The sequence below is a fragment of the Hydra viridissima genome, unplaced genomic scaffold, assembly GCF_058129835.1.
Source record: "Hydra viridissima isolate aposymbiotic clone 2 unplaced genomic scaffold, HvirCarnegie_v1 scaffold_5, whole genome shotgun sequence".
Classification (NCBI taxonomy): Eukaryota; Metazoa; Cnidaria; class Hydrozoa; order Anthoathecata; family Hydridae; genus Hydra; species Hydra viridissima.
In genome coordinates this window covers 819,810-843,276 of record NW_028324304.1, presented here as the reverse complement: position 1 = coordinate 843,276, position 23,467 = coordinate 819,810, and the positions used below count along the sequence as shown (strand labels likewise).

The window sequence follows — 23,467 nt, the reverse complement described above, 5'->3', positions numbered from 1 at the left end:
TATCAAAAACATTTGGTCTCGAACTGCACTTTTTTTAACGAATAGAAAAACTCCGTCAAACAATGCGCAAATTAGTTAATCTTTGAAGAACCAATGAGCTTGCGAGAAACAGAAATGTTCTCGAATTGGAGACCACAACTGCGCTTTATATAGGAAGTGATTCGGTTGCTTGTAATTTCAAATTTCAATTCTCTAAAACTCGTCGACATGTCTGACGCTCCAAAGGCCGGAGGAAAACAAGCGCCCAAGGTGGCCAAAAAGGGGGAAAAACGCGCTGGTAAGAAAGGCGGCAAGATCGCTGGTACTGGAGACAAAAAGCGCAAGAGAAAGAGGCGAGAATCCTACGCCATTTACATTTACAACGTCTTGAAGCAAGTTCACCCTGATGTTGGTGTTTCTTCCAAAGCGATGAGCATCATGAATTCTTTCGTCAACGACATTTTTGAAAGAATCGCTTCAGAAGCTTCACGACTAGCCCTCCAAAACAAGAAATCAACCATCTCTTCGCGTGAAATTCAAACAGCTGTGCGCCTCTTACTTCCCGGTGAGTTGGCCAAACACGCAGTGAGCGAAGGCACCAAGGCTGTTACTAAGTACACCAGCAGTAAATAGATGGAGCGCTATCTAAACGGCTATTTTCATAGCCACACATCTTGTAAAAGCATTGTACGCATTAGAACGCCTTAAATTGTAGTAGAGAGAAAGTACTTAAAATGCAATAGCTAGGCAGCCATTGTTTGCTCGTTTTAAATTGCGACACCGCGTCTAAAGAGCGAGCGCTTTTCTAGACTTGCTTTTTTTGATGTTTAAACGTATAGCTTTTGCATCCACTTTGGATACAAAAAGTTATTACAGTAGGTAAACGCGTGAGAAAATCTTTCAACAACTACTTGAGCGCCACCTTTTTGCTTTTGATCAAAACCTTAGCCCTTATGACCCACCCATCGTTATTATTTGCTGCTACTACCACACTTTTGCTCCTTTTTTCTTTTTTCTTTTTTTTTTTTTTTTTCAAATGTATTGCGCGCATCTTTAGGAAATCAGACTTAAAGCAGCGCTTTAGATAAAAATCACCTTTCTAGCCCGATGATGGTGAGCAAAACACTTTATGTGTCAAGCGTCTACTCTAAACACTCAGTTAAACTATGCCTCGCTAAAAAACATTACTTAGAAATCAATTCAATTGCTTTTCATTTCGATTGAAACAAACTGAAACTGGTAAACTAAACCGTTTTTACACACCCCCTCTGCTTATCGCGGTGCAGCGTTCAAGTTCTAGATTGCCTATTAACGTTTAAAACAGATGTGTGGCTATAAAAATAGCCGTTTTTGATTGCTGAGGTGTTCCCCTTTTAACCACCAAAGCCGTACAATGTGCGACCTTGTCTTTTTAATGCGTAGACAACGTCCATAGCGGTGACTGTCTTTCTCTTGGCATGCTCTGTGTATGTTACAGCGTCGCGAATAACGTTTTCCAAAAAGACTTTTAGAACGCCTCGAGTCTCCTCGTAGATAAGTCCAGAGATACGCTTAACACCACCGCGACGAGCTAGACGACGTATGGCGGGCTTTGTGATTCCTTGGATGTTATCACGTAAAATCTTGCGATGACGCTTTGCGCCTCCTTTTCCAAGTCCTTTTCCTCCTTTACCGCGACCAGACATGATTAAAATTGTTTGAAGTTCAATTACTGTCTTTTTGCGTTTCTTTTTGTTTTTATTATGCGCTGGAAGCGCGACTTTTACCCTACATAGATGGAAACATCTTCGTCAAACAACCAATCGCAACGGTCCTTCGTCAAAAAGCCATCTGAACCAAAAAAACAAAAAAAAAAAAAACCAAAACAAACTGCCTTGTTTTTAACGCGCGTTTTCGCATTTAACGCTTTTATCCGTTCGCAAACAGAGCAGAAAAGTTTCTTTTCGGAATTCCACTACGTCGACCTGTCTTTGAAGTGTTTAAAAAAGCAGAAATTGTAGAGGCGAGACAAACGCGCTCTCTTTTCCCGTAGCCAAAAAACACGCCTACGTGGCCTTAATGCCTTATTTTGCATTTGTACTTGAACCAATCAAAGAGCACTTTCTTAGCACCAATCAGAATGCAGCTTTAAGTCGCGGCAAAGTCTAAAAATGTCAACAAAACGCGTTAAATTGAAAAACTTCAAAAGTTCAACTTAAACTGATAAGTGTAAGCGTAACTTACAATGGCCCGCACAAAACAAACAGCTAGAAAATCTACCGGCGGTAAAGCACCGAGAAAGCAGCTGGCAACAAAAGCAGCAAGAAAGAGTGCCCCGGCTACCGGCGGAGTAAAGAAACCCCACAGATACCGACCCGGTACCGTAGCTTTGAGAGAGATCCGAAGATACCAAAAATCGACAGAGCTCCTAATCAGAAAACTACCCTTCCAGCGATTGGTTCGCGAAATAGCTCAAGATTTCAAGACTGACTTGCGTTTCCAAAGCACCGCCGTCATGGCCTTACAAGAAGCTTCAGAAGCCTACTTAGTGGGTCTCTTCGAAGATACCAACTTGTGCGCCATCCATGCAAAGCGTGTCACTATTATGCCAAAAGACATTCAGTTGGCGAGAAGAATCAGAGGAGAGCGAGCTTAAAAAATGGTGCTTCTAAACAAAACGGCTATTTTCATAGCCACAAATCTGTTAAAAACGTTGTCGGCTTAGTGCCTTAAAACAAAACAAAACAAAAAAAAAAAACAACAAACAAACAAACACAAAGTAAACAAGTTCTACGCCTGGAACTTTGTTTTTAGAAAGATGTGTGGCTATGAAAATAGCCGTTTGACAAAAAGCGGGGTAGGTTAGGTTATTTCTTTTCCACTTTTGCGATGGTTTTCTTGGCTGCAGCTTTCTTCTTAGGTGTCGCTTTCACTTTCTTTACTGCGGGCTTTTTAGCAACCGGTTTCTGGGCGCTCTTTTTTGCGGGAGTCACTTTTTTCTTAGGAGTAGCTTTTTTCACTTTCTCTTTTTGTGCGACTTTTTTCACTGACGCAGCTTTCTTTTTTGGCGTGCTCTTCTTTTCAGCAGGCTTCTTTACTTCTTTGGCTTCTTTTTTGTGCTTCTTGGCGACTGCAGCAGGCTTCTTTAACGGTTTGGGCTTAGCTGCAATTCTAAAAGAACCCGACGCGCCAGTTCCTTTCACTTGTACGAGCTCGCCAGCAACCACCATGCGCTTTAAATTAATCTTGACTTGCGAATCGACGTTTTCACCCACCTTGTTGTTGGCCTTGACGTGCTTGGCGATAGCTTGTCTTGACGACCCTTTGCGTTCTTTAAGCGAATTAATAGCATCGACAATCATCGCCTTGTAGGGAGCATGATCAGCAGGCTTTTTAGGCGCAGACTTCTTTGTGGCCTTTTTCGGAGATGCAGCTTCAGTCATTTTTTTTTTGTCGTGTTTCAGAGAAACGTTGCGTTCGTTTTTATAAAACTTCTAGATGTTTAGATGTTTTTATTTTTCAAGCGGAGTTTTATGCGGACTGTCGAGGAGACTTTTTTTTTTTTTTTTTTGCTCCACCGTCAGACTGCAAAGTGTGTTTTCGTGTTGACAGGCAAACCTCCACAGCTCGCGTCTCTCGCTCTCTTAAAGCTTCATTAGTTTTGAAATCTTCTAAAGAATAGTGACGCTTTGTAAATTGCGGCGTTTCGGTGCCACAGCATGTTAGAAGCGAAAGGTATCGCATCAAAACATCGAAAAAATAGTCTTTAAAAGCAATCGAGTGCGCGCATGGCCAAATAACATCAGCGCTACTTACTCTGGACAAAGCAGCTTAATTTCATCAAGAAACTGAACCATATGGCTTCCCAAAAAAGCTTATGCCAATCTCTTCTAAGCATTTGGTACCATACAAACTCAATAGAGGCGAAGGGCACAAACACGCGCGATTGCTGGAATATTTAATGCGTTAGCAACGCGTACTAACGACGATTTTTAGTTCAGACCAATTCTTTTTCTAAACACAGAGACACAACAAAGAACATTCCATGAAAAAGGAACACTATGTTGTGCTTATTCGTGTTCGTTAACAAAAACGATCGAAGGCTAAAACTGCGATAACGCAGTCAACATATATAAAGTCGCGGACACTAGAAAAAAAGGAAAAACTTAGCAACCTGAAAGTTCTGGACATCGTAAAAAAAAAAAATAAATAAAAAATAAAATTCATTATGGAAGGTAACGGTAAAAAAACGTTTGAGGAGATAAGAGAATGAGTGACGAATGCACAATACGGGGTCCATTCGGTTCTTCGTCTTCATAGTCATCGTTCGAGCGAAGCTTGGTGTTTTCTTTACAATTGTGCAGTCTTGGGAAGGCATGCAACTTTTGTTCAAGTTCATAAAGGCAAAACTGAATTAGAATATGGCGATTTTAAAAGATGCTCTACATTTCCGTTTGCTTTTCAAAGTGCAAATTTCGCTTTTGATTTCATGCGCTCATAACTGGCATTTCAAAAATGACACTTTAACACTCGTGAAAAGTGAATTTGGCGGCTTTTGCATGATGCAAAGTTATTAAAATCGCGCGAGGCATCAGTTATAAGGTGTTCACAACCGAAGTTATTGCAGATCAATTCCATCTCTCGTTTTTTCATTTTCAGAAAAGTTCATTTTTCTCCGCTTTATAACATCATAACCATTAGGCTTAGCTGCTTTAGCCTTAGCGAGGTCCTTGACATTAGAAAAGCACCAGTTGGAATTTTATTTTTGATAAAAATAAAGGCTAACAAATGCAACAGAAATATCTATCTTGCAAGGAACTCGTTCATAATTGAAAAACAAATACAAAGTCAGCTACTTAGTTAGTTAGTTAGTTAGTTAGTTAGTTAGTTAGTTAGTTAGTTAGTTAGTTAGTTAGTTAGTTAGTTAGTTAGTTAGTTAGTTAGTTAGTTAGTTAGTTAGTCTCTCAGTGAGTTAGTTGGTTAGTTAGTTAGTTAGTTAGTTAGTTAGTTAGTTAGTTAGTTAGTTAGTTAGTTAGTTAGTTAGTTAGTTAGTTAGTTAGTTAGTTAGTTAGTTAGTTAGTTAGTTAGTTAGTTAGTTAGTTAGTTAGTTAGTTAGTTAGTTAGTTAGTTAGTTAGTTAGTTAGTTAGTCAGTTAGTTAGTTAGTCAGTTAGTTAGTTAGTTAGTTAGTTAGTTAGTTAGTTAGTTAGTTAGTCTCTCAGTGAGTTAGTTGGTTAGTTAGTTAGTTAGTTAGTTAGTTAGTTAGTTAGTTAGTTAGTTAGTTAGTTAGTTAGTTAGTCTCTCAGTGAGTTAGTTGGTTAGTTAGTTAGTTAGTTAGTTAGTTAGTTAGTTAGTTAGTTAGTTAGTTAGTTAGTCTCTCAGTGAGTTAGTTGGTTAGTTAGTTAGTTAGTTAGTTAGTTAGTTAGTTAGTTAGTTAAATAGTTAGTTAGTTAGTTAGTTAGTTAGTTAGTTAGTTGGTTAGTTAGTTAGTTAGTTAGTCTCTCAGTGAGTTAGTTGGTTAGTTAGTTAGTTAGTTAGTTAGTTAGTTAGTTAGTTAGTTAGTTAGTTAGTCTCTCAGTGAGTTAGTTGGTTAGTTAGTTAGTTAGTTAGTTAGTTAGTTAGTTAGTTAGTTAGTTAGTTAGTTAGTCTCTCAGTGAGTTAGTTGGTTAGTTAGTTAGTTAGTTAGTTAGTTAGTTAGTTAGTTAGTTAGTTAGTTAGTTAGTTAGTTAGTTAGTTAGTTAGTTAGTTAGTTAGTTAGTTAGTTAGTTAGTTAGTCTCTCAGTGAGTTAGTTGGTTAGTTAGTTAGTTAGTTAGTTAGTTAGTTAGTTAGTTAGTTAGTTAGTTAGTTAGTTAGTTAGTTAGTTAGTCTCTCAGTGAGTTAGTTGGTTAGTTAGTTAGTTAGTTAGTTAGTTAGTTAGTTAGTTAGTTAGTTAGTTAGTTAGTTAGTTAGTTAGTTAGTTAGTTAGTTAGTTAGTTAGTTAGTTAGTTAGTTAGTTAGTTAGTTAGTTAGTTAGTTAGTTAGTTAGTTAGTTAGTTAGTTAGTCAGTTAGTTAGTTAGTTAGTTAGTTAGTTAGTTAGTTAGTTAGTTAGTCTCTCAGTGAGTTAGTTGGTTAGTTAGTTAGTTAGTTAGTTAGTTAGTTAGTTAGTTAGTTAGTTAGTTAGTCTCTCAGTGAGTTAGTTGGTTAGTTAGTTAGTTAGTTAGTTAGTTAGTTAGTTAGTTAGTTAGTTAGTTAGTTAGTCTCTCAGTGAGTTAGTTGGTTAGTTAGTTAGTTAGTTAGTTAGTTAGTTAGTTAGTTAGTTAGTTAGTTAGTTAGTTAGTTAGTTAGTTAGTTAGTTAGTTAGTTAGTTAGTTAGTTAGTTAGTTAGTTAGTCTCTCAGTGAGTTAGTTGGTTAGTTAGTTAGTTAGTTAGTTAGTTAGTTAGTTAGTTAGTTAGTTAGTTAGTTAGTTAGTTAGTTAGTTAGTTAGTTAGTTAGTTAGTTAGTTAGTTAGTTAGTTAGTTAGTTAGTCAGTTAGTTAGTTAGTTAGTTAGTTAGTTAGTTAGTTAGTTAGTTAGTCTCTCAGTGAGTTAGTTGGTTAGTTAGTTAGTTAGTTAGTTAGTTAGTTAGTTAGTTAGTTAGTTAGTTAGTTAGTCTCTCAGTGAGTTAGTTGGTTAGTTAGTTAGTTAGTTAGTTAGTTAGTTAGTTAGTTAGTTAGTTAGTTAGTTAGTCTCTCAGTGAGTTAGTTGGTTAGTTAGTTAGTTAGTTAGTTAGTTAGTTAGTTAGTTAGTTAGTTAGTTAGTTAGTTAGTTAGTTAGTTAGTTAGTTAGTTAGTTAGTTGGTTAGTTAGTTAGTTAGTTAGTCAATCAGTTAGTTAGTTAGTTAGTTAGTTAGTCAGTCAGTTAGTTAGTTAGTCAGTCAGTCAGTTAGTTGGTTAGTCAGTCAGTTAGTTAGTCATTCAGTTAGTTAGTTTGTATCTTAGTTAGTTTGTTAGGTACTAAGTTAGGCAGATACGTGAAAAATGACGATAGATGACGATAAATGAGGACAATAATTAAAATGTAGCTACTTTGTAAAATCTTATTACTTTAACTAAAGTTTTAGTACTTTGTTAAAATAGCATGAGAACTAACGCTACCCCACAAGCTTTTTAAAGTTCTTTTTTAAGGTTTCAGCAACCCATCCGACGTTGCGAGAAACACCTGATAGTTACTGTGAAAAAAGGTATTGGCCAACAACTCGACTGTCGCGTTTTATTCTTTCCGGGGTTTTAGGGACGGGTCATTTAGAAAACAAAATGTAAAAGAACTAGAGCGTCGTAACTTTGTTATATGTTGAGTTTTGTGCCCGTCGCAAGTTTGACGTGTTTTAATTGAAGGAATGTTTAGTTCTAGCTTTACGTTTTTTTCCTTTAATGTAAAATAAAGGGTTGTCTGCGCATGCTGTGATTTTTGTTTCGACTTTGTCAAGTGTTATGACTTTGATCATTTGCTTTATTTCGAAGTGTCTCAAGAGTGTGTCAGCTTGGAGTATGTATGAGTTTTCGACAGCGGACGTCTTTGTCTTTACCCCTCTTGTTTGTTAGACATGACGTGCAATGACCCGTTCACTTCTTTTCGTTGACGTTTTTTTTCGCATTTCAAAAAACTACTGACCAAGAGAACGTGCGCAGAAGAAAAATGACAAGGTAAAACCAACAACAAAAAACCATGCAATTAAGGATTACACACAGACAAACACGCAAGTGTAAAAAACGGAAATTTTTTTTTTTTTTTTTTTTTTTCGTGCTGCCGCTTTTTTGTTTGTTTTTTTTTGTTTTGTTTTGTTTTTGTTGCTGCTGCTGATGCTAATGCCGTCACTGCTGCTTAACCTCGCTCTTTGTTTTTTTCTCCGCTAAATATACTTTTTTGCTGAAATCCTAAGGGAGCTAAATTCTTACGGAGGCGCTTAAATCTTCTTTGTTATTTTCCTACAGCCTATAGATGGTCGCCAATCTGGGCACGTGCGTGTTCACTTTTTATTCAAGTTACGTTGGATCCTTTCAAAACTTGGAATCTTGAACATGCACGTGACCTGTGAGGTAACCGAACTGTTTTTTCTCCCTCAGGTTATAACTTAAAACGTTTCAAAGATGGCGTGTAAACCCCACCATGTATTTTTTTGTAACGGGATGCGTGTGCTCTTTTTATCCCCTAACAGCTTTAAAAAGAGATTTTGAACCCCCCTCCCCTCCCTTCCTTACACACACACACACACACACACACACACACACACACTTCTTTATATTCTCCTTAGTGTGTTTAAGCTCATGCCGTCATGTTTTTAACAGATGTGTGGCTATGAAAATAGCCTTTATTTTTTATCTTGTGTTCAGAGTACCGTTTATTTGGCTGCTGGTTTTGGAACCTTTTCGTTCTTCTTGGGAAGCAAAACGGCTTGTATGTTTGGCAGCACACCGCCACTGGCTATAGTAACACCTGACAACAACTTGTTCAACTCTTCGTCATTGCGAACAGCTAACTGTAAGTGTCGAGGAATGATTCTAGCTTTCTTATTGTCACGAGCAGCGTTACCGGCCAACTCCAAAATTTCGGCGGAGAGATACTCCAAAACAGCAGCTAAATAGACAGGTGCGCCTGAACCGATGCGATTGGCGTAGTGTCCTTTGCGCAAAAATCGGTGAACACGACCGACTGGAAACTGAAGTCCGGCTCTGAACGATCGAGTCTTTGCCTTGGCTTTAGCTTTTCCTCCTTTTCCACGTCCTGACATTTTAATTTCTTACACTGAGAAACAACGAGAGACAACCTAGAGATATTTGTGCGCGCTTTGAAATCAACTTACAAAATTCCTTTTTCTTATCAAAAACATTTGGTCTCGAACTGCACTTTTTTTAACGAATAGAAAAACTCCGTCAAACAATGCGCAAATTAGTTAATCTTTGAAGAACCAATGAGCTTGCGAGAAACAGAAATGTTCTCGAATTGGAGACCACAACTGCGCTTTATATAGGAAGTGATTCGGTTGCTTGTAATTTCAAATTTCAATTCTCTAAAACTCGTCGACATGTCTGACGCTCCAAAGGCCGGAGGAAAACAAGCGCCCAAGGTGGCCAAAAAGGGGGAAAAACGCGCTGGTAAGAAAGGCGGCAAGATCGCTGGTACTGGAGACAAAAAGCGCAAGAGAAAGAGGCGAGAATCCTACGCCATTTACATTTACAACGTCTTGAAGCAAGTTCACCCTGATGTTGGTGTTTCTTCCAAAGCGATGAGCATCATGAATTCTTTCGTCAACGACATTTTTGAAAGAATCGCTTCAGAAGCTTCACGACTAGCCCTCCAAAACAAGAAATCAACCATCTCTTCGCGTGAAATTCAAACAGCTGTGCGCCTCTTACTTCCCGGTGAGTTGGCCAAACACGCAGTGAGCGAAGGCACCAAGGCTGTTACTAAGTACACCAGCAGTAAATAGATGGAGCGCTATCTAAACGGCTATTTTCATAGCCACACATCTTGTAAAAGCATTGTACGCATTAGAACGCCTTAAATTGTAGTAGAGAGAAAGTACTTAAAATGCAATAGCTAGGCAGCCATTGTTTGCTCGTTTTAAATTGCGACACCGCGTCTAAAGAGCGAGCGCTTTTCTAGACTTGCTTTTTTTGATGTTTAAACGTATAGCTTTTGCATCCACTTTGGATACAAAAAGTTATTACAGTAGGTAAACGCGTGAGAAAATCTTTCAACAACTACTTGAGCGCCACCTTTTTGCTTTTGATCAAAACCTTAGCCCTTATGACCCACCCATCGTTATTATTTGCTGCTACTACCACACTTTTGCTCCTTTTTTCTTTTTTCTTTTTTTTTTTTTTTTTCAAATGTATTGCGCGCATCTTTAGGAAATCAGACTTAAAGCAGCGCTTTAGATAAAAATCACCTTTCTAGCCCGATGATGGTGAGCAAAACACTTTATGTGTCAAGCGTCTACTCTAAACACTCAGTTAAACTATGCCTCGCTAAAAAACATTACTTAGAAATCAATTCAATTGCTTTTCATTTCGATTGAAACAAACTGAAACTGGTAAACTAAACCGTTTTTACACACCCCCTCTGCTTATCGCGGTGCAGCGTTCAAGTTCTAGATTGCCTATTAACGTTTAAAACAGATGTGTGGCTATAAAAATAGCCGTTTTTGATTGCTGAGGTGTTCCCCTTTTAACCACCAAAGCCGTACAATGTGCGACCTTGTCTTTTTAATGCGTAGACAACGTCCATAGCGGTGACTGTCTTTCTCTTGGCATGCTCTGTGTATGTTACAGCGTCGCGAACAACGTTTTCCAAAAAGACTTTTAGAACGCCTCGAGTCTCCTCGTAGATAAGTCCAGAGATACGCTTAACACCACCGCGACGAGCTAGACGACGTATGGCGGGCTTTGTGATTCCTTGGATGTTATCACGTAAAATCTTGCGATGACGCTTTGCGCCTCCTTTTCCAAGTCCTTTTCCTCCTTTACCGCGACCAGACATGATTAAAATTGTTTGAAGTTCAATTACTGTCTTTTTGCGTTTCTTTTTGTTTTTATTATGCGCTGGAAGCGCGACTTTTACCCTACATAGATGGAAACATCTTCGTCAAACAACCAATCGCAACGGTCCTTCGTCAAAAAGCCATCTGAACCAAAAAAACAAAAAAAAAAAAAACCAAAACAAACTGCCTTGTTTTTAACGCGCGTTTTCGCATTTAACGCTTTTATCCGTTCGCAAACAGAGCAGAAAAGTTTCTTTTCGGAATTCCACTACGTCGACCTGTCTTTGAAGTGTTTAAAAAAGCAGAAATTGTAGAGGCGAGACAAACGCGCTCTCTTTTCCCGTAGCCAAAAAACACGCCTACGTGGCCTTAATGCCTTATTTTGCATTTGTACTTGAACCAATCAAAGAGCACTTTCTTAGCACCAATCAGAATGCAGCTTTAAGTCGCGGCAAAGTCTAAAAATGTCAACAAAACGCGTTAAATTGAAAAACTTCAAAAGTTCAACTTAAACTGATAAGTGTAAGCGTAACTTACAATGGCCCGCACAAAACAAACAGCTAGAAAATCTACCGGCGGTAAAGCACCGAGAAAGCAGCTGGCAACAAAAGCAGCAAGAAAGAGTGCCCCGGCTACCGGCGGAGTAAAGAAACCCCACAGATACCGACCCGGTACCGTAGCTTTGAGAGAGATCCGAAGATACCAAAAATCGACAGAGCTCCTAATCAGAAAACTACCCTTCCAGCGATTGGTTCGCGAAATAGCTCAAGATTTCAAGACTGACTTGCGTTTCCAAAGCACCGCCGTCATGGCCTTACAAGAAGCTTCAGAAGCCTACTTAGTGGGTCTCTTCGAAGATACCAACTTGTGCGCCATCCATGCAAAGCGTGTCACTATTATGCCAAAAGACATTCAGTTGGCGAGAAGAATCAGAGGAGAGCGAGCTTAAAAAATGGTGCTTCTAAACAAAACGGCTATTTTCATAGCCACAAATCTGTTAAAAACGTTGTCGGCTTAGTGCCTTAAAACAAAACAAAACAAAAAAAAAAAACAACAAACAAACAAACACAAAGTAAACAAGTTCTACGCCTGGAACTTTGTTTTTAGAAAGATGTGTGGCTATGAAAATAGCCGTTTGACAAAAAGCGGGGTAGGTTAGGTTATTTCTTTTCCACTTTTGCGATGGTTTTCTTGGCTGCAGCTTTCTTCTTAGGTGTCGCTTTCACTTTCTTTACTGCGGGCTTTTTAGCAACCGGTTTCTGGGCGCTCTTTTTTGCGGGAGTCACTTTTTTCTTAGGAGTAGCTTTTTTCACTTTCTCTTTTTGTGCGACTTTTTTCACTGACGCAGCTTTCTTTTTTGGCGTGCTCTTCTTTTCAGCAGGCTTCTTTACTTCTTTGGCTTCTTTTTTGTGCTTCTTGGCGACTGCAGCAGGCTTCTTTAACGGTTTGGGCTTAGCTGCAATTCTAAAAGAACCCGACGCGCCAGTTCCTTTCACTTGTACGAGCTCGCCAGCAACCACCATGCGCTTTAAATTAATCTTGACTTGCGAATCGACGTTTTCACCCACCTTGTTGTTGGCCTTGACGTGCTTGGCGATAGCTTGTCTTGACGACCCTTTGCGTTCTTTAAGCGAATTAATAGCATCGACAATCATCGCCTTGTAGGGAGCATGATCAGCAGGCTTTTTAGGCGCAGACTTCTTTGTGGCCTTTTTCGGAGATGCAGCTTCAGTCATTTTTTTTTTGTCGTGTTTCAGAGAAACGTTGCGTTCGTTTTTATAAAACTTCTAGATGTTTAGATGTTTTTATTTTTCAAGCGGAGTTTTATGCGGACTGTCGAGGAGACTTTTTTTTTTTTTTTTTTGCTCCACCGTCAGACTGCAAAGTGTGTTTTCGTGTTGACAGGCAAACCTCCACAGCTCGCGTCTCTCGCTCTCTTAAAGCTTCATTAGTTTTGAAATCTTCTAAAGAATAGTGACGCTTTGTAAATTGCGGCGTTTCGGTGCCACAGCATGTTAGAAGCGAAAGGTATCGCATCAAAACATCGAAAAAATAGTCTTTAAAAGCAATCGAGTGCGCGCATGGCCAAATAACATCAGCGCTACTTACTCTGGACAAAGCAGCTTAATTTCATCAAGAAACTGAACCATATGGCTTCCCAAAAAAGCTTATGCCAATCTCTTCTAAGCATTTGGTACCATACAAACTCAATAGAGGCGAAGGGCACAAACACGCGCGATTGCTGGAATATTTAATGCGTTAGCAACGCGTACTAACGACGATTTTTAGTTCAGACCAATTCTTTTTCTAAACACAGAGACACAACAAAGAACATTCCATGAAAAAGGAACACTATGTTGTGCTTATTCGTGTTCGTTAACAAAAACGATCGAAGGCTAAAACTGCGATAACGCAGTCAACATATATAAAGTCGCGGACACTAGAAAAAAAGGAAAAACTTAGCAACCTGAAAGTTCTGGACATCGTAAAAAAAAAAAATAAATAAAAAATAAAATTCATTATGGAAGGTAACGGTAAAAAAACGTTTGAGGAGATAAGAGAATGAGTGACGAATGCACAATACGGGGTCCATTCGGTTCTTCGTCTTCATAGTCATCGTTCGAGCGAAGCTTGGTGTTTTCTTTACAATTGTGCAGTCTTGGGAAGGCATGCAACTTTTGTTCAAGTTCATAAAGGCAAAACTGAATTAGAATATGGCGATTTTAAAAGATGCTCTACATTTCCGTTTGCTTTTCAAAGTGCAAATTTCGCTTTTGATTTCATGCGCTCATAACTGGCATTTCAAAAATGACACTTTAACACTCGTGAAAAGTGAATTTGGCGGCTTTTGCATGATGCAAAGTTATTAAAATCGCGCGAGGCATCAGTTATAAGGTGTTCACAACCGAAGTTATTGCAGATCAATTCCATCTCTCGTTTTTTCATTTTCAGAAAAGTTCATTTTTCTCCGCTTTATAACATCATAACCATTAGGCTTAGCTGCTTTAGCCTTAGCGAGGTCCTTGACATTAGAAAAGCACCAGTTGGAATTTTATTTTTGCTAAAAATAAAGGCTAACAAATGCAACAGAAATATCTATCTTGCAAGGAACTCGTTCATAATTGAAAAACAAATACAAAGTCAGCTACTTAGTTAGTTAGTTAGTTAGTTAGTTAGTTAGTTAGTTAGTTAGTTAGTTAGTTAGTTAGTTAGTTAGTTAGTTAGTTAGTTAGTTAGTTAGTTAGTTAGTTAGTTAGTTAGTTAGTTAGTTAGTTAGTTAGTTAGTTAGTTAGTTAGTTAGTTAGTTAGTTAGTTAGTTAGTTAGTTAGTCTCTCAGTGAGTTAGTTGGTTAGTTAGTTAGTTAGTTAGTTAGTTAGTTAGTTAGTTAGTTAGTTAGTTAGTTAGTTAGTTAGTTAGTTAGTTAGTTAGTTAGTTAGTTAGTTAGTTAGTTAGTTAGTTAGTTAGTTAGTTAGTTAGTTAGTTAGTTAGTTAGTTAGTCAGTTAGTTAGTTAGTTAGTTAGTTAGTCAGTTAGTTAGTTAGTTAGTTAGTTAGTTAGTTAGTTAGTTAGTTAGTTAGTTAGTTAGTCAGTTAGTTAGTTAGTTAGTTAGTTAGTTAGTTAGTTAGTTAGTTAGTCTCTCAGTGAGTTAGTTGGTTAGTTAGTTAGTTAGTTAGTTAGTTAGTTAGTTAGTTAGTTAGTTAGTTAGTTAGTCTCTCAGTGAGTTAGTTGGTTAGTTAGTTAGTTAGTTAGTTAGTTAGTTAGTTAGTTAGTTAGTTAGTTAGTTAGTCTCTCAGTGAGTTAGTTGGTTAGTTAGTTAGTTAGTTAGTTAGTTAGTTAGTTAGTTAGTTAGTTAGTTAGTTAGTTAGTTAGTTAGTTAGTTAGTTAGTTAGTTAGTTGGTTAGTTAGTTAGTTAGTTAGTCAATCAGTTAGTTAGTTAGTTAGTTAGTTAGTCAGTCAGTTAGTTAGTTAGTCAGTCAGTCAGTTAGTTGGTTAGTCAGTCAGTTAGTTAGTCATTCAGTTAGTTAGTTTGTATCTTAGTTAGTTTGTTAGGTACTAAGTTAGGCAGATACGTGAAAAATGACGATAGATGACGATAAATGAGGACAATAATTAAAATGTAGCTACTTTGTAAAATCTTATTACTTTAACTAAAGTTTTAGTACTTTGTTAAAATAGCATGAGAACTAACGCTACCCCACAAGCTTTTTAAAGTTCTTTTTTAAGGTTTCAGCAACCCATCCGACGTTGCGAGAAACACCTGATAGTTACTGTGAAAAAAGGTATTGGCCAACAACTCGACTGTCGCGTTTTATTCTTTCCGGGGTTTTAGGGACGGGTCATTTAGAAAACAAAATGTAAAAGAACTAGAGCGTCGTAACTTTGTTATATGTTGAGTTTTGTGCCCGTCGCAAGTTTGACGTGTTTTAATTGAAGGAATGTTTAGTTCTAGCTTTACGTTTTTTTCCTTTAATGTAAAATAAAGGGTTGTCTGCGCATGCTGTGATTTTTGTTTCGACTTTGTCAAGTGTTATGACTTTGATCATTTGCTTTATTTCGAAGTGTCTCAAGAGTGTGTCAGCTTGGAGTATGTATGAGTTTTCGACAGCGGACGTCTTTGTCTTTACCCCTCTTGTTTGTTAGACATGACGTGCAATGACCCGTTCACTTCTTTTCGTTGACGTTTTTTTTCGCATTTCAAAAAACTACTGACCAAGAGAACGTGCGCAGAAGAAAAATGACAAGGTAAAACCAACAACAAAAAACCATGCAATTAAGGATTACACACAGACAAACACGCAAGTGTAAAAAACGGAAATTTTTTTTTTTTTTTTTTTTTTTCGTGCTGCCGCTTTTTTGTTTGTTTTTTTTTGTTTTGTTTTGTTTTTGTTGCTGCTGCTGATGCTAATGCCGTCACTGCTGCTTAACCTCGCTCTTTGTTTTTTTCTCCGCTAAATATACTTTTTTGCTGAAATCCTAAGGGAGCTAAATTCTTACGGAGGCGCTTAAATCTTCTTTGTTATTTTCCTACAGCCTATAGATGGTCGCCAATCTGGGCACGTGCGTGTTCACTTTTTATTCAAGTTACGTTGGATCCTTTCAAAACTTGGAATCTTGAACATGCACGTGACCTGTGAGGTAACCGAACTGTTTTTTCTCCCTCAGGTTATAACTTAAAACGTTTCAAAGATGGCGTGTAAACCCCACCATGTATTTTTTTGTAACGGGATGCGTGTGCTCTTTTTATCCCCTAACAGCTTTAAAAAGAGATTTTGAACCCCCCTCCCCTCCCTTCCTTACACACACACACACACACACACACACACACACACACTTCTTTATATTCTCCTTAGTGTGTTTAAGCTCATGCCGTCATGTTTTTAACAGATGTGTGGCTATGAAAATAGCCTTTATTTTTTATCTTGTGTTCAGAGTACCGTTTATTTGGCTGCTGGTTTTGGAACCTTTTCGTTCTTCTTGGGAAGCAAAACGGCTTGTATGTTTGGCAGCACACCGCCACTGGCTATAGTAACACCTGACAACAACTTGTTCAACTCTTCGTCATTGCGAACAGCTAACTGTAAGTGTCGAGGAATGATTCTAGCTTTCTTATTGTCACGAGCAGCGTTACCGGCCAACTCCAAAATTTCGGCGGAGAGATACTCCAAAACAGCAGCTAAATAGACAGGTGCGCCTGAACCGATGCGATTGGCGTAGTGTCCTTTGCGCAAAAATCGGTGAACACGACCGACTGGAAACTGAAGTCCGGCTCTGAACGATCGAGTCTTTGCCTTGGCTTTAGCTTTTCCTCCTTTTCCACGTCCTGACATTTTAATTTCTTACACTGAGAAACAACGAGAGACAACCTAGAGATATTTGTGCGCGCTTTGAAATCAACTTACAAAATTCCTTTTTCTTATCAAAAACATTTGGTCTCGAACTGCACTTTTTTTAACGAATAGAAAAACTCCGTCAAACAATGCGCAAATTAGTTAATCTTTGAAGAACCAATGAGCTTGCGAGAAACAGAAATGTTCTCGAATTGGAGACCACAACTGCGCTTTATATAGGAAGTGATTCGGTTGCTTGTAATTTCAAATTTCAATTCTCTAAAACTCGTCGACATGTCTGACGCTCCAAAGGCCGGAGGAAAACAAGCGCCCAAGGTGGCCAAAAAGGGGGAAAAACGCGCTGGTAAGAAAGGCGGCAAGATCGCTGGTACTGGAGACAAAAAGCGCAAGAGAAAGAGGCGAGAATCCTACGCCATTTACATTTACAACGTCTTGAAGCAAGTTCACCCTGATGTTGGTGTTTCTTCCAAAGCGATGAGCATCATGAATTCTTTCGTCAACGACATTTTTGAAAGAATCGCTTCAGAAGCTTCACGACTAGCCCTCCAAAACAAGAAATCAACCATCTCTTCGCGTGAAATTCAAACAGCTGTGCGCCTCTTACTTCCCGGTGAGTTGGCCAAACACGCAGTGAGCGAAGGCACCAAGGCTGTTACTAAGTACACCAGCAGTAAATAGATGGAGCGCTATCTAAACGGCTATTTTCATAGCCACACATCTTGTAAAAGCATTGTACGCATTAGAACGCCTTAAATTGTAGTAGAGAGAAAGTACTTAAAATGCAATAGCTAGGCAGCCATTGTTTGCTCGTTTTAAATTGCGACACCGCGTCTAAAGAGCGAGCGCTTTTCTAGACTTGCTTTTTTTGATGTTTAAACGTATAGCTTTTGCATCCACTTTGGATACAAAAAGTTATTACAGTAGGTAAACGCGTGAGAAAATCTTTCAACAACTACTTGAGCGCCACCTTTTTGCTTTTGATCAAAACCTTAGCCCTTATGACCCACCCATCGTTATTATTTGCTGCTACTACCACACTTTTGCTCCTTTTTTCTTTTTTCTTTTTTTTTTTTTTTTTCAAATGTATTGCGCGCATCTTTAGGAAATCAGACTTAAAGCAGCGCTTTAGATAAAAATCACCTTTCTAGCCCGATGATGGTGAGCAAAACACTTTATGTGTCAAGCGTCTACTCTAAACACTCAGTTAAACTATGCCTCGCTAAAAAACATTACTTAGAAATCAATTCAATTGCTTTTCATTTCGATTGAAACAAACTGAAACTGGTAAACTAAACCGTTTTTACACACCCCCTCTGCTTATCGCGGTGCAGCGTTCAAGTTCTAGATTGCCTATTAACGTTTAAAACAGATGTGTGGCTATAAAAATAGCCGTTTTTGATTGCTGAGGTGTTCCCCTTTTAACCACCAAAGCCGTACAATGTGCGACCTTGTCTTTTTAATGCGTAGACAACGTCCATAGCGGTGACTGTCTTTCTCTTGGCATGCTCTGTGTATGTTACAGCGTCGCGAATAACGTTTTCCAAAAAGACTTTTAGAACGCCTCGAGTCTCCTCGTAGATAAGTCCAGAGATACGCTTAACACCACCGCGACGAGCTAGACGACGTATGGCGGGCTTTGTGATTCCTTGGATGTTATCACGTAAAATCTTGCGATGACGCTTTGCGCCTCCTTTTCCAAGTCCTTTTCCTCCTTTACCGCGACCAGACATGATTAAAATTGTTTGAAGTTCAATTACTGTCTTTTTGCGTTTCTTTTTGTTTTTATTATGCGCTGGAAGCGCGACTTTTACCCTACATAGATGGAAACATCTTCGTCAAACAACCAATCGCAACGGTCCTTCGTCAAAAAGCCATCTGAACCAAAAAAACAAAAAAAAAAAAAACCAAAACAAACTGCCTTGTTTTTAACGCGCGTTTTCGCATTTAACGCTTTTATCCGTTCGCAAACAGAGCAGAAAAGTTTCTTTTCGGAATTCCACTACGTCGACCTGTCTTTGAAGTGTTTAAAAAAGCAGAAATTGTAGAGGCGAGACAAACGCGCTCTCTTTTCCCGTAGCCAAAAAACACGCCTACGTGGCCTTAATGCCTTATTTTGCATTTGTACTTGAACCAATCAAAGAGCACTTTCTTAGCACCAATCAGAATGCAGCTTTAAGTCGCGGCAAAGTCTAAAAATGTCAACAAAACGCGTTAAATTGAAAAACTTCAAAAGTTCAACTTAAACTGATAAGTGTAAGCGTAACTTACAATGGCCCGCACAAAACAAACAGCTAGAAAATCTACCGGCGGTAAAGCACCGAGAAAGCAGCTGGCAACAAAAGCAGCAAGAAAGAGTGCCCCGGCTACCGGCGGAGTAAAGAAACCCCACAGATACCGACCCGGTACCGTAGCTTTGAGAGAGATCCGAAGATACCAAAAATCGACAGAGCTCCTAATCAGAAAACTACCCTTCCAGCGATTGGTTCGCGAAATAGCTCAAGATTTCAAGACTGACTTGCGTTTCCAAAGCACCGCCGTCATGGCCTTACAAGAAGCTTCAGAAGCCTACTTAGTGGGTCTCTTCGAAGATACCAACTTGTGCGCCATCCATGCAAAGCGTGTCACTATTATGCCAAAAGACATTCAGTTGGCGAGAAGAATCAGAGGAGAGCGAGCTTAAAAAATGGTGCTTCTAAACAAAACGGCTATTTTCATAGCCACAAATCTGTTAAAAACGTTGTCGGCTTAGTGCCTTAAAACAAAACAAAACAAAAAAAAAAAACAACAAACAAACAAACACAAAGTAAACAAGTTCTACGCCTGGAACTTTGTTTTTAGAAAGATGTGTGGCTATGAAAATAGCCGTTTGACAAAAAGCGGGGTAGGTTAGGTTATTTCTTTTCCACTTTTGCGATGGTTTTCTTGGCTGCAGCTTTCTTCTTAGGTGTCGCTTTCACTTTCTTTACTGCGGGCTTTTTAGCAACCGGTTTCTGGGCGCTCTTTTTTGCGGGAGTCACTTTTTTCTTAGGAGTAGCTTTTTTCACTTTCTCTTTTTGTGCGACTTTTTTCACTGACGCAGCTTTCTTTTTTGGCGTGCTCTTCTTTTCAGCAGGCTTCTTTACTTCTTTGGCTTCTTTTTTGTGCTTCTTGGCGACTGCAGCAGGCTTCTTTAACGGTTTGGGCTTAGCTGCAATTCTAAAAGAACCCGACGCGCCAGTTCCTTTCACTTGTACGAGCTCGCCAGCAACCACCATGCGCTTTAAATTAATCTTGACTTGCGAATCGACGTTTTCACCCACCTTGTTGTTGGCCTTGACGTGCTTGGCGATAGCTTGTCTTGACGACCCTTTGCGTTCTTTAAGCGAATTAATAGCATCGACAATCATCGCCTTGTAGGGAGCATGATCAGCAGGCTTTTTAGGCGCAGACTTCTTTGTGGCCTTTTTCGGAGATGCAGCTTCAGTCATTTTTTTTTTGTCGTGTTTCAGAGAAACGTTGCGTTCGTTTTTATAAAACTTCTAGATGTTTAGATGTTTTTATTTTTCAAGCGGAGTTTTATGCGGACTGTCGAGGAGACTTTTTTTTTTTTTTTTTTGCTCCACCGTCAGACTGCAAAGTGTGTTTTCGTGTTGACAGGCAAACCTCCACAGCTCGCGTCTCTCGCTCTCTTAAAGCTTCATTAGTTTTGAAATCTTCTAAAGAATAGTGACGCTTTGTAAATTGCGGCGTTTCGGTGCCACAGCATGTTAGAAGCGAAAGGTATCGCATCAAAACATCGAAAAAATAGTCTTTAAAAGCAATCGAGTGCGCGCATGGCCAAATAACATCAGCGCTACTTACTCTGGACAAAGCAGCTTAATTTCATCAAGAAACTGAACCATATGGCTTCCCAAAAAAGCTTATGCCAATCTCTTCTAAGCATTTGGTACCATACAAACTCAATAGAGGCGAAGGGCACAAACACGCGCGATTGCTGGAATATTTAATGCGTTAGCAACGCGTACTAACGACGATTTTTAGTTCAGACCAATTCTTTTTCTAAACACAGAGACACAACAAAGAACATTCCATGAAAAAGGAACACTATGTTGTGCTTATTCGTGTTCGTTAACAAAAACGATCGAAGGCTAAAACTGCGATAACGCAGTCAACATATATAAAGTCGCGGACACTAGAAAAAAAGGAAAAACTTAGCAACCTGAAAGTTCTGGACATCGTAAAAAAAAAAAATAAATAAAAAATAAAATTCATTATGGAAGGTAACGGTAAAAAAACGTTTGAGGAGATAAGAGAATGAGTGACGAATGCACAATACGGGGTCCATTCGGTTCTTCGTCTTCATAGTCATCGTTCGAGCGAAGCTTGGTGTTTTCTTTACAATTGTGCAGTCTTGGGAAGGCATGCAACTTTTGTTCAAGTTCATAAAGGCAAAACTGAATTAGAATATGGCGATTTTAAAAGATGCTCTACATTTCCGTTTGCTTTTCAAAGTGCAAATTTCGCTTTTGATTTCATGCGCTCATAACTGGCATTTCAAAAATGACACTTTAACACTCGTGAAAAGTGAATTTGGCGGCTTTTGCATGATGCAAAGTTATTAAAATCGCGCGAGGCATCAGTTATAAGGTGTTCACAACCGAAGTTATTGCAGATCAATTCCATCTCTCGTTTTTTCATTTTCAGAAAAGTTCATTTTTCTCCGCTTTATAACATCATAACCATTAGGCTTAGCTGCTTTAGCCTTAGCGAGGTCCTTGACATTAGAAAAGCACCAGTTGGAATTTTATTTTTGCTAAAAATAAAGGCTAACAAATGCAACAGAAATATCTATCTTGCAAGGAACTCGTTCATAATTGAAAAACAAATACAAAGTCAGCTACTTAGTTAGTTAGTTAGTTAGTTAGTTAGTTAGTTAGTTAGTTAGTTAGTTAGTTAGTTAGTTAGTTAGTTAGTTAGTTAGTTAGTTAGTTAGTTAGTTAGTTAGTTAGTTAGTTAGTTAGTTAGTTAGTTAGTTAGTTAGTTAGTTAGTTAGTTAGTTAGTTAGTCTCTCAGTGAGTTAGTTGGTTAGTTAGTTAGTTAGTTAGTTAGTTAGTTAGTTAGTTAGTTAGTTAGTTAGTTAGTTAGTTAGTTAGTTAGTTAGTTAGTTAGTTAGTTAGTTAGTTAGTTAGTTAGTTAGTTAGTTAGTTAGTTAGTTAGTTAGTTAGTTAGTTAGTTAGTTAGTTAGTCTCTCAGTGAGTTAGTTGGTTAGTTAGTTAGTTAGTTAGTTAGTTAGTTAGTTAGTTAGTTAGTTAGTTAGTTAGTTAGTTAGTTAGTTAGTTAGTTAGTTAGTTAGTTAGTTAGTTAGTTAGTTAGTTAGTTAGTTAGTTAGTTAGTTAGTTAGTTAGTTAGTTAGTTAGTTAGTCAGTTAGTTAGTTAGTTAGTTAGTTAGTTAGTTAGTTAGTTAGTCTCTCAGTGAGTTAGTTGGTTAGTTAGTTAGTTAGTTAGTTAGTTAGTTAGTTAGTTAGTTAGTTAGTTAGTCTCTCAGTGAGTTAGTTGGTTAGTTAGTTAGTTAGTTAGTTAGTTAGTTAGTTAGTTAGTTAGTTAGTTAGTTAGTCTCTCAGTGAGTTAGTTGGTTAGTTAGTTAGTTAGTTAGTTAGTTAGTTAGTTAGTTAGTTAGTTAGTTAGTTAGTTAGTTAGTTAGTTAGTTAGTTAGTTGGTTAGTTAGTTAGTTAGTTAGTCAATCAGTTAGTTAGTTAGTTAGTTAGTTAGTCAGTCAGTTAGTTAGTTAGTCAGTCAGTCAGTTAGTTGGTTAGTCAGTCAGTTAGTTAGTCATTCAGTTAGTTAGTTTGTATCTTAGTTAGTTTGTTAGGTACTAAGTTAGGCAGATACGTGAAAAATGACGATAGATGACGATAAATGAGGACAATAATTAAAATGTAGCTACTTTGTAAAATCTTATTACTTTAACTAAAGTTTTAGTACTTTGTTAAAATAGCATGAGAACTAACGCTACCCCACAAGCTTTTTAAAGTTCTTTTTTAAGGTTTCAGCAACCCATCCGACGTTGCGAGAAACACCTGATAGTTACTGTGAAAAAAGGTATTGGCCAACAACTCGACTGTCGCGTTTTATTCTTTCCGGGGTTTTAGGGACGGGTCATTTAGAAAACAAAATGTAAAAGAACTAGAGCGTCGTAACTTTGTTATATGTTGAGTTTTGTGCCCGTCGCAAGTTTGACGTGTTTTAATTGAAGGAATGTTTAGTTCTAGCTTTACGTTTTTTTCCTTTAATGTAAAATAAAGGGTTGTCTGCGCATGCTGTGATTTTTGTTTCGACTTTGTCAAGTGTTATGACTTTGATCATTTGCTTTATTTCGAAGTGTCTCAAGAGTGTGTCAGCTTGGAGTATGTATGAGTTTTCGACAGCGGACGTCTTTGTCTTTACCCCTCTTGTTTGTTAGACATGACGTGCAATGACCCGTTCACTTCTTTTCGTTGACGTTTTTTTTCGCATTTCAAAAAACTACTGACCAAGAGAACGTGCGCAGAAGAAAAATGACAAGGTAAAACCAACAACAAAAAACCATGCAATTAAGGATTACACACAGACAAACACGCAAGTGTAAAAAACGGAAATTTTTTTTTTTTTTTTTTTTTTTCGTGCTGCCGCTTTTTTGTTTGTTTTTTTTTGTTTTGTTTTGTTTTTGTTGCTGCTGCTGATGCTAATGCCGTCACTGCTGCTTAACCTCGCTCTTTGTTTTTTTCTCCGCTAAATATACTTTTTTGCTGAAATCCTAAGGGAGCTAAATTCTTACGGAGGCGCTTAAATCTTCTTTGTTATTTTCCTACAGCCTATAGATGGTCGCCAATCTGGGCACGTGCGTGTTCACTTTTTATTCAAGTTACGTTGGATCCTTTCAAAACTTGGAATCTTGAACATGCACGTGACCTGTGAGGTAACCGAACTGTTTTTTCTCCCTCAGGTTATAACTTAAAACGTTTCAAAGATGGCGTGTAAACCCCACCATGTATTTTTTTGTAACGGGATGCGTGTGCTCTTTTTATCCCCTAACAGCTTTAAAAAGAGATTTTGAACCCCCCTCCCCTCCCTTCCTTACACACACACACACACACACACACACACACACACACACTTCTTTATATTCTCCTTAGTGTGTTTAAGCT

At 38.3% G+C, this 23,467-nt stretch overlaps 5 protein-coding genes and 3 pseudogenes across 5 annotated transcripts; 6 read left to right on the top strand and 2 right to left on the bottom strand.

The window, feature by feature from the left end:
* Positions 1-207: 207 nt before the first annotated feature.
* LOC149887685 (late histone H2B.L4 pseudogene) lies at positions 208-612 on the top strand (annotated as a pseudogene).
* Positions 613-2,203: 1,591 nt separating this feature from the next.
* LOC149887684 (histone H3) lies at positions 2,204-2,614 on the top strand. Its single transcript, XM_090088815.1, has one exon. It carries the CDS (start codon positions 2,204-2,206, stop codon positions 2,612-2,614), a length of 411 nt encoding a protein of 136 aa, XP_089944941.1.
* A 5,700-nt stretch (positions 2,615-8,314) lies between these two features.
* LOC149887683 (histone H2A, orphon) lies at positions 8,315-8,704 on the bottom strand. Its single transcript, XM_090088814.1, has one exon. The coding sequence runs from the start codon at positions 8,702-8,704 to the stop codon at positions 8,315-8,317; it is 390 nt and encodes a 129-aa protein (XP_089944940.1).
* Positions 8,705-8,998: 294 nt separating this feature from the next.
* LOC149887682 (late histone H2B.L4 pseudogene) lies at positions 8,999-9,403 on the top strand (annotated as a pseudogene).
* A 1,591-nt stretch (positions 9,404-10,994) lies between these two features.
* Positions 10,995-11,405, top strand: LOC149887681 (histone H3). Its single transcript, XM_090088813.1, has one exon. It carries the CDS (start codon positions 10,995-10,997, stop codon positions 11,403-11,405), a length of 411 nt encoding a protein of 136 aa, XP_089944939.1.
* Positions 11,406-15,893: 4,488 nt separating this feature from the next.
* Positions 15,894-16,283, bottom strand: LOC149887680 (histone H2A, orphon). The gene has a single exon (XM_090088812.1). The coding sequence runs from the start codon at positions 16,281-16,283 to the stop codon at positions 15,894-15,896; it is 390 nt and encodes a 129-aa protein (XP_089944938.1).
* Positions 16,284-16,577: 294 nt separating this feature from the next.
* Positions 16,578-16,982, top strand: LOC149887679 (late histone H2B.L4 pseudogene; annotated as a pseudogene).
* A 1,591-nt stretch (positions 16,983-18,573) lies between these two features.
* LOC149887678 (histone H3) lies at positions 18,574-18,984 on the top strand. Its single transcript, XM_090088811.1, has one exon. The coding sequence runs from the start codon at positions 18,574-18,576 to the stop codon at positions 18,982-18,984; it is 411 nt and encodes a 136-aa protein (XP_089944937.1).
* Positions 18,985-23,467: the final 4,483 nt, after the last annotated feature.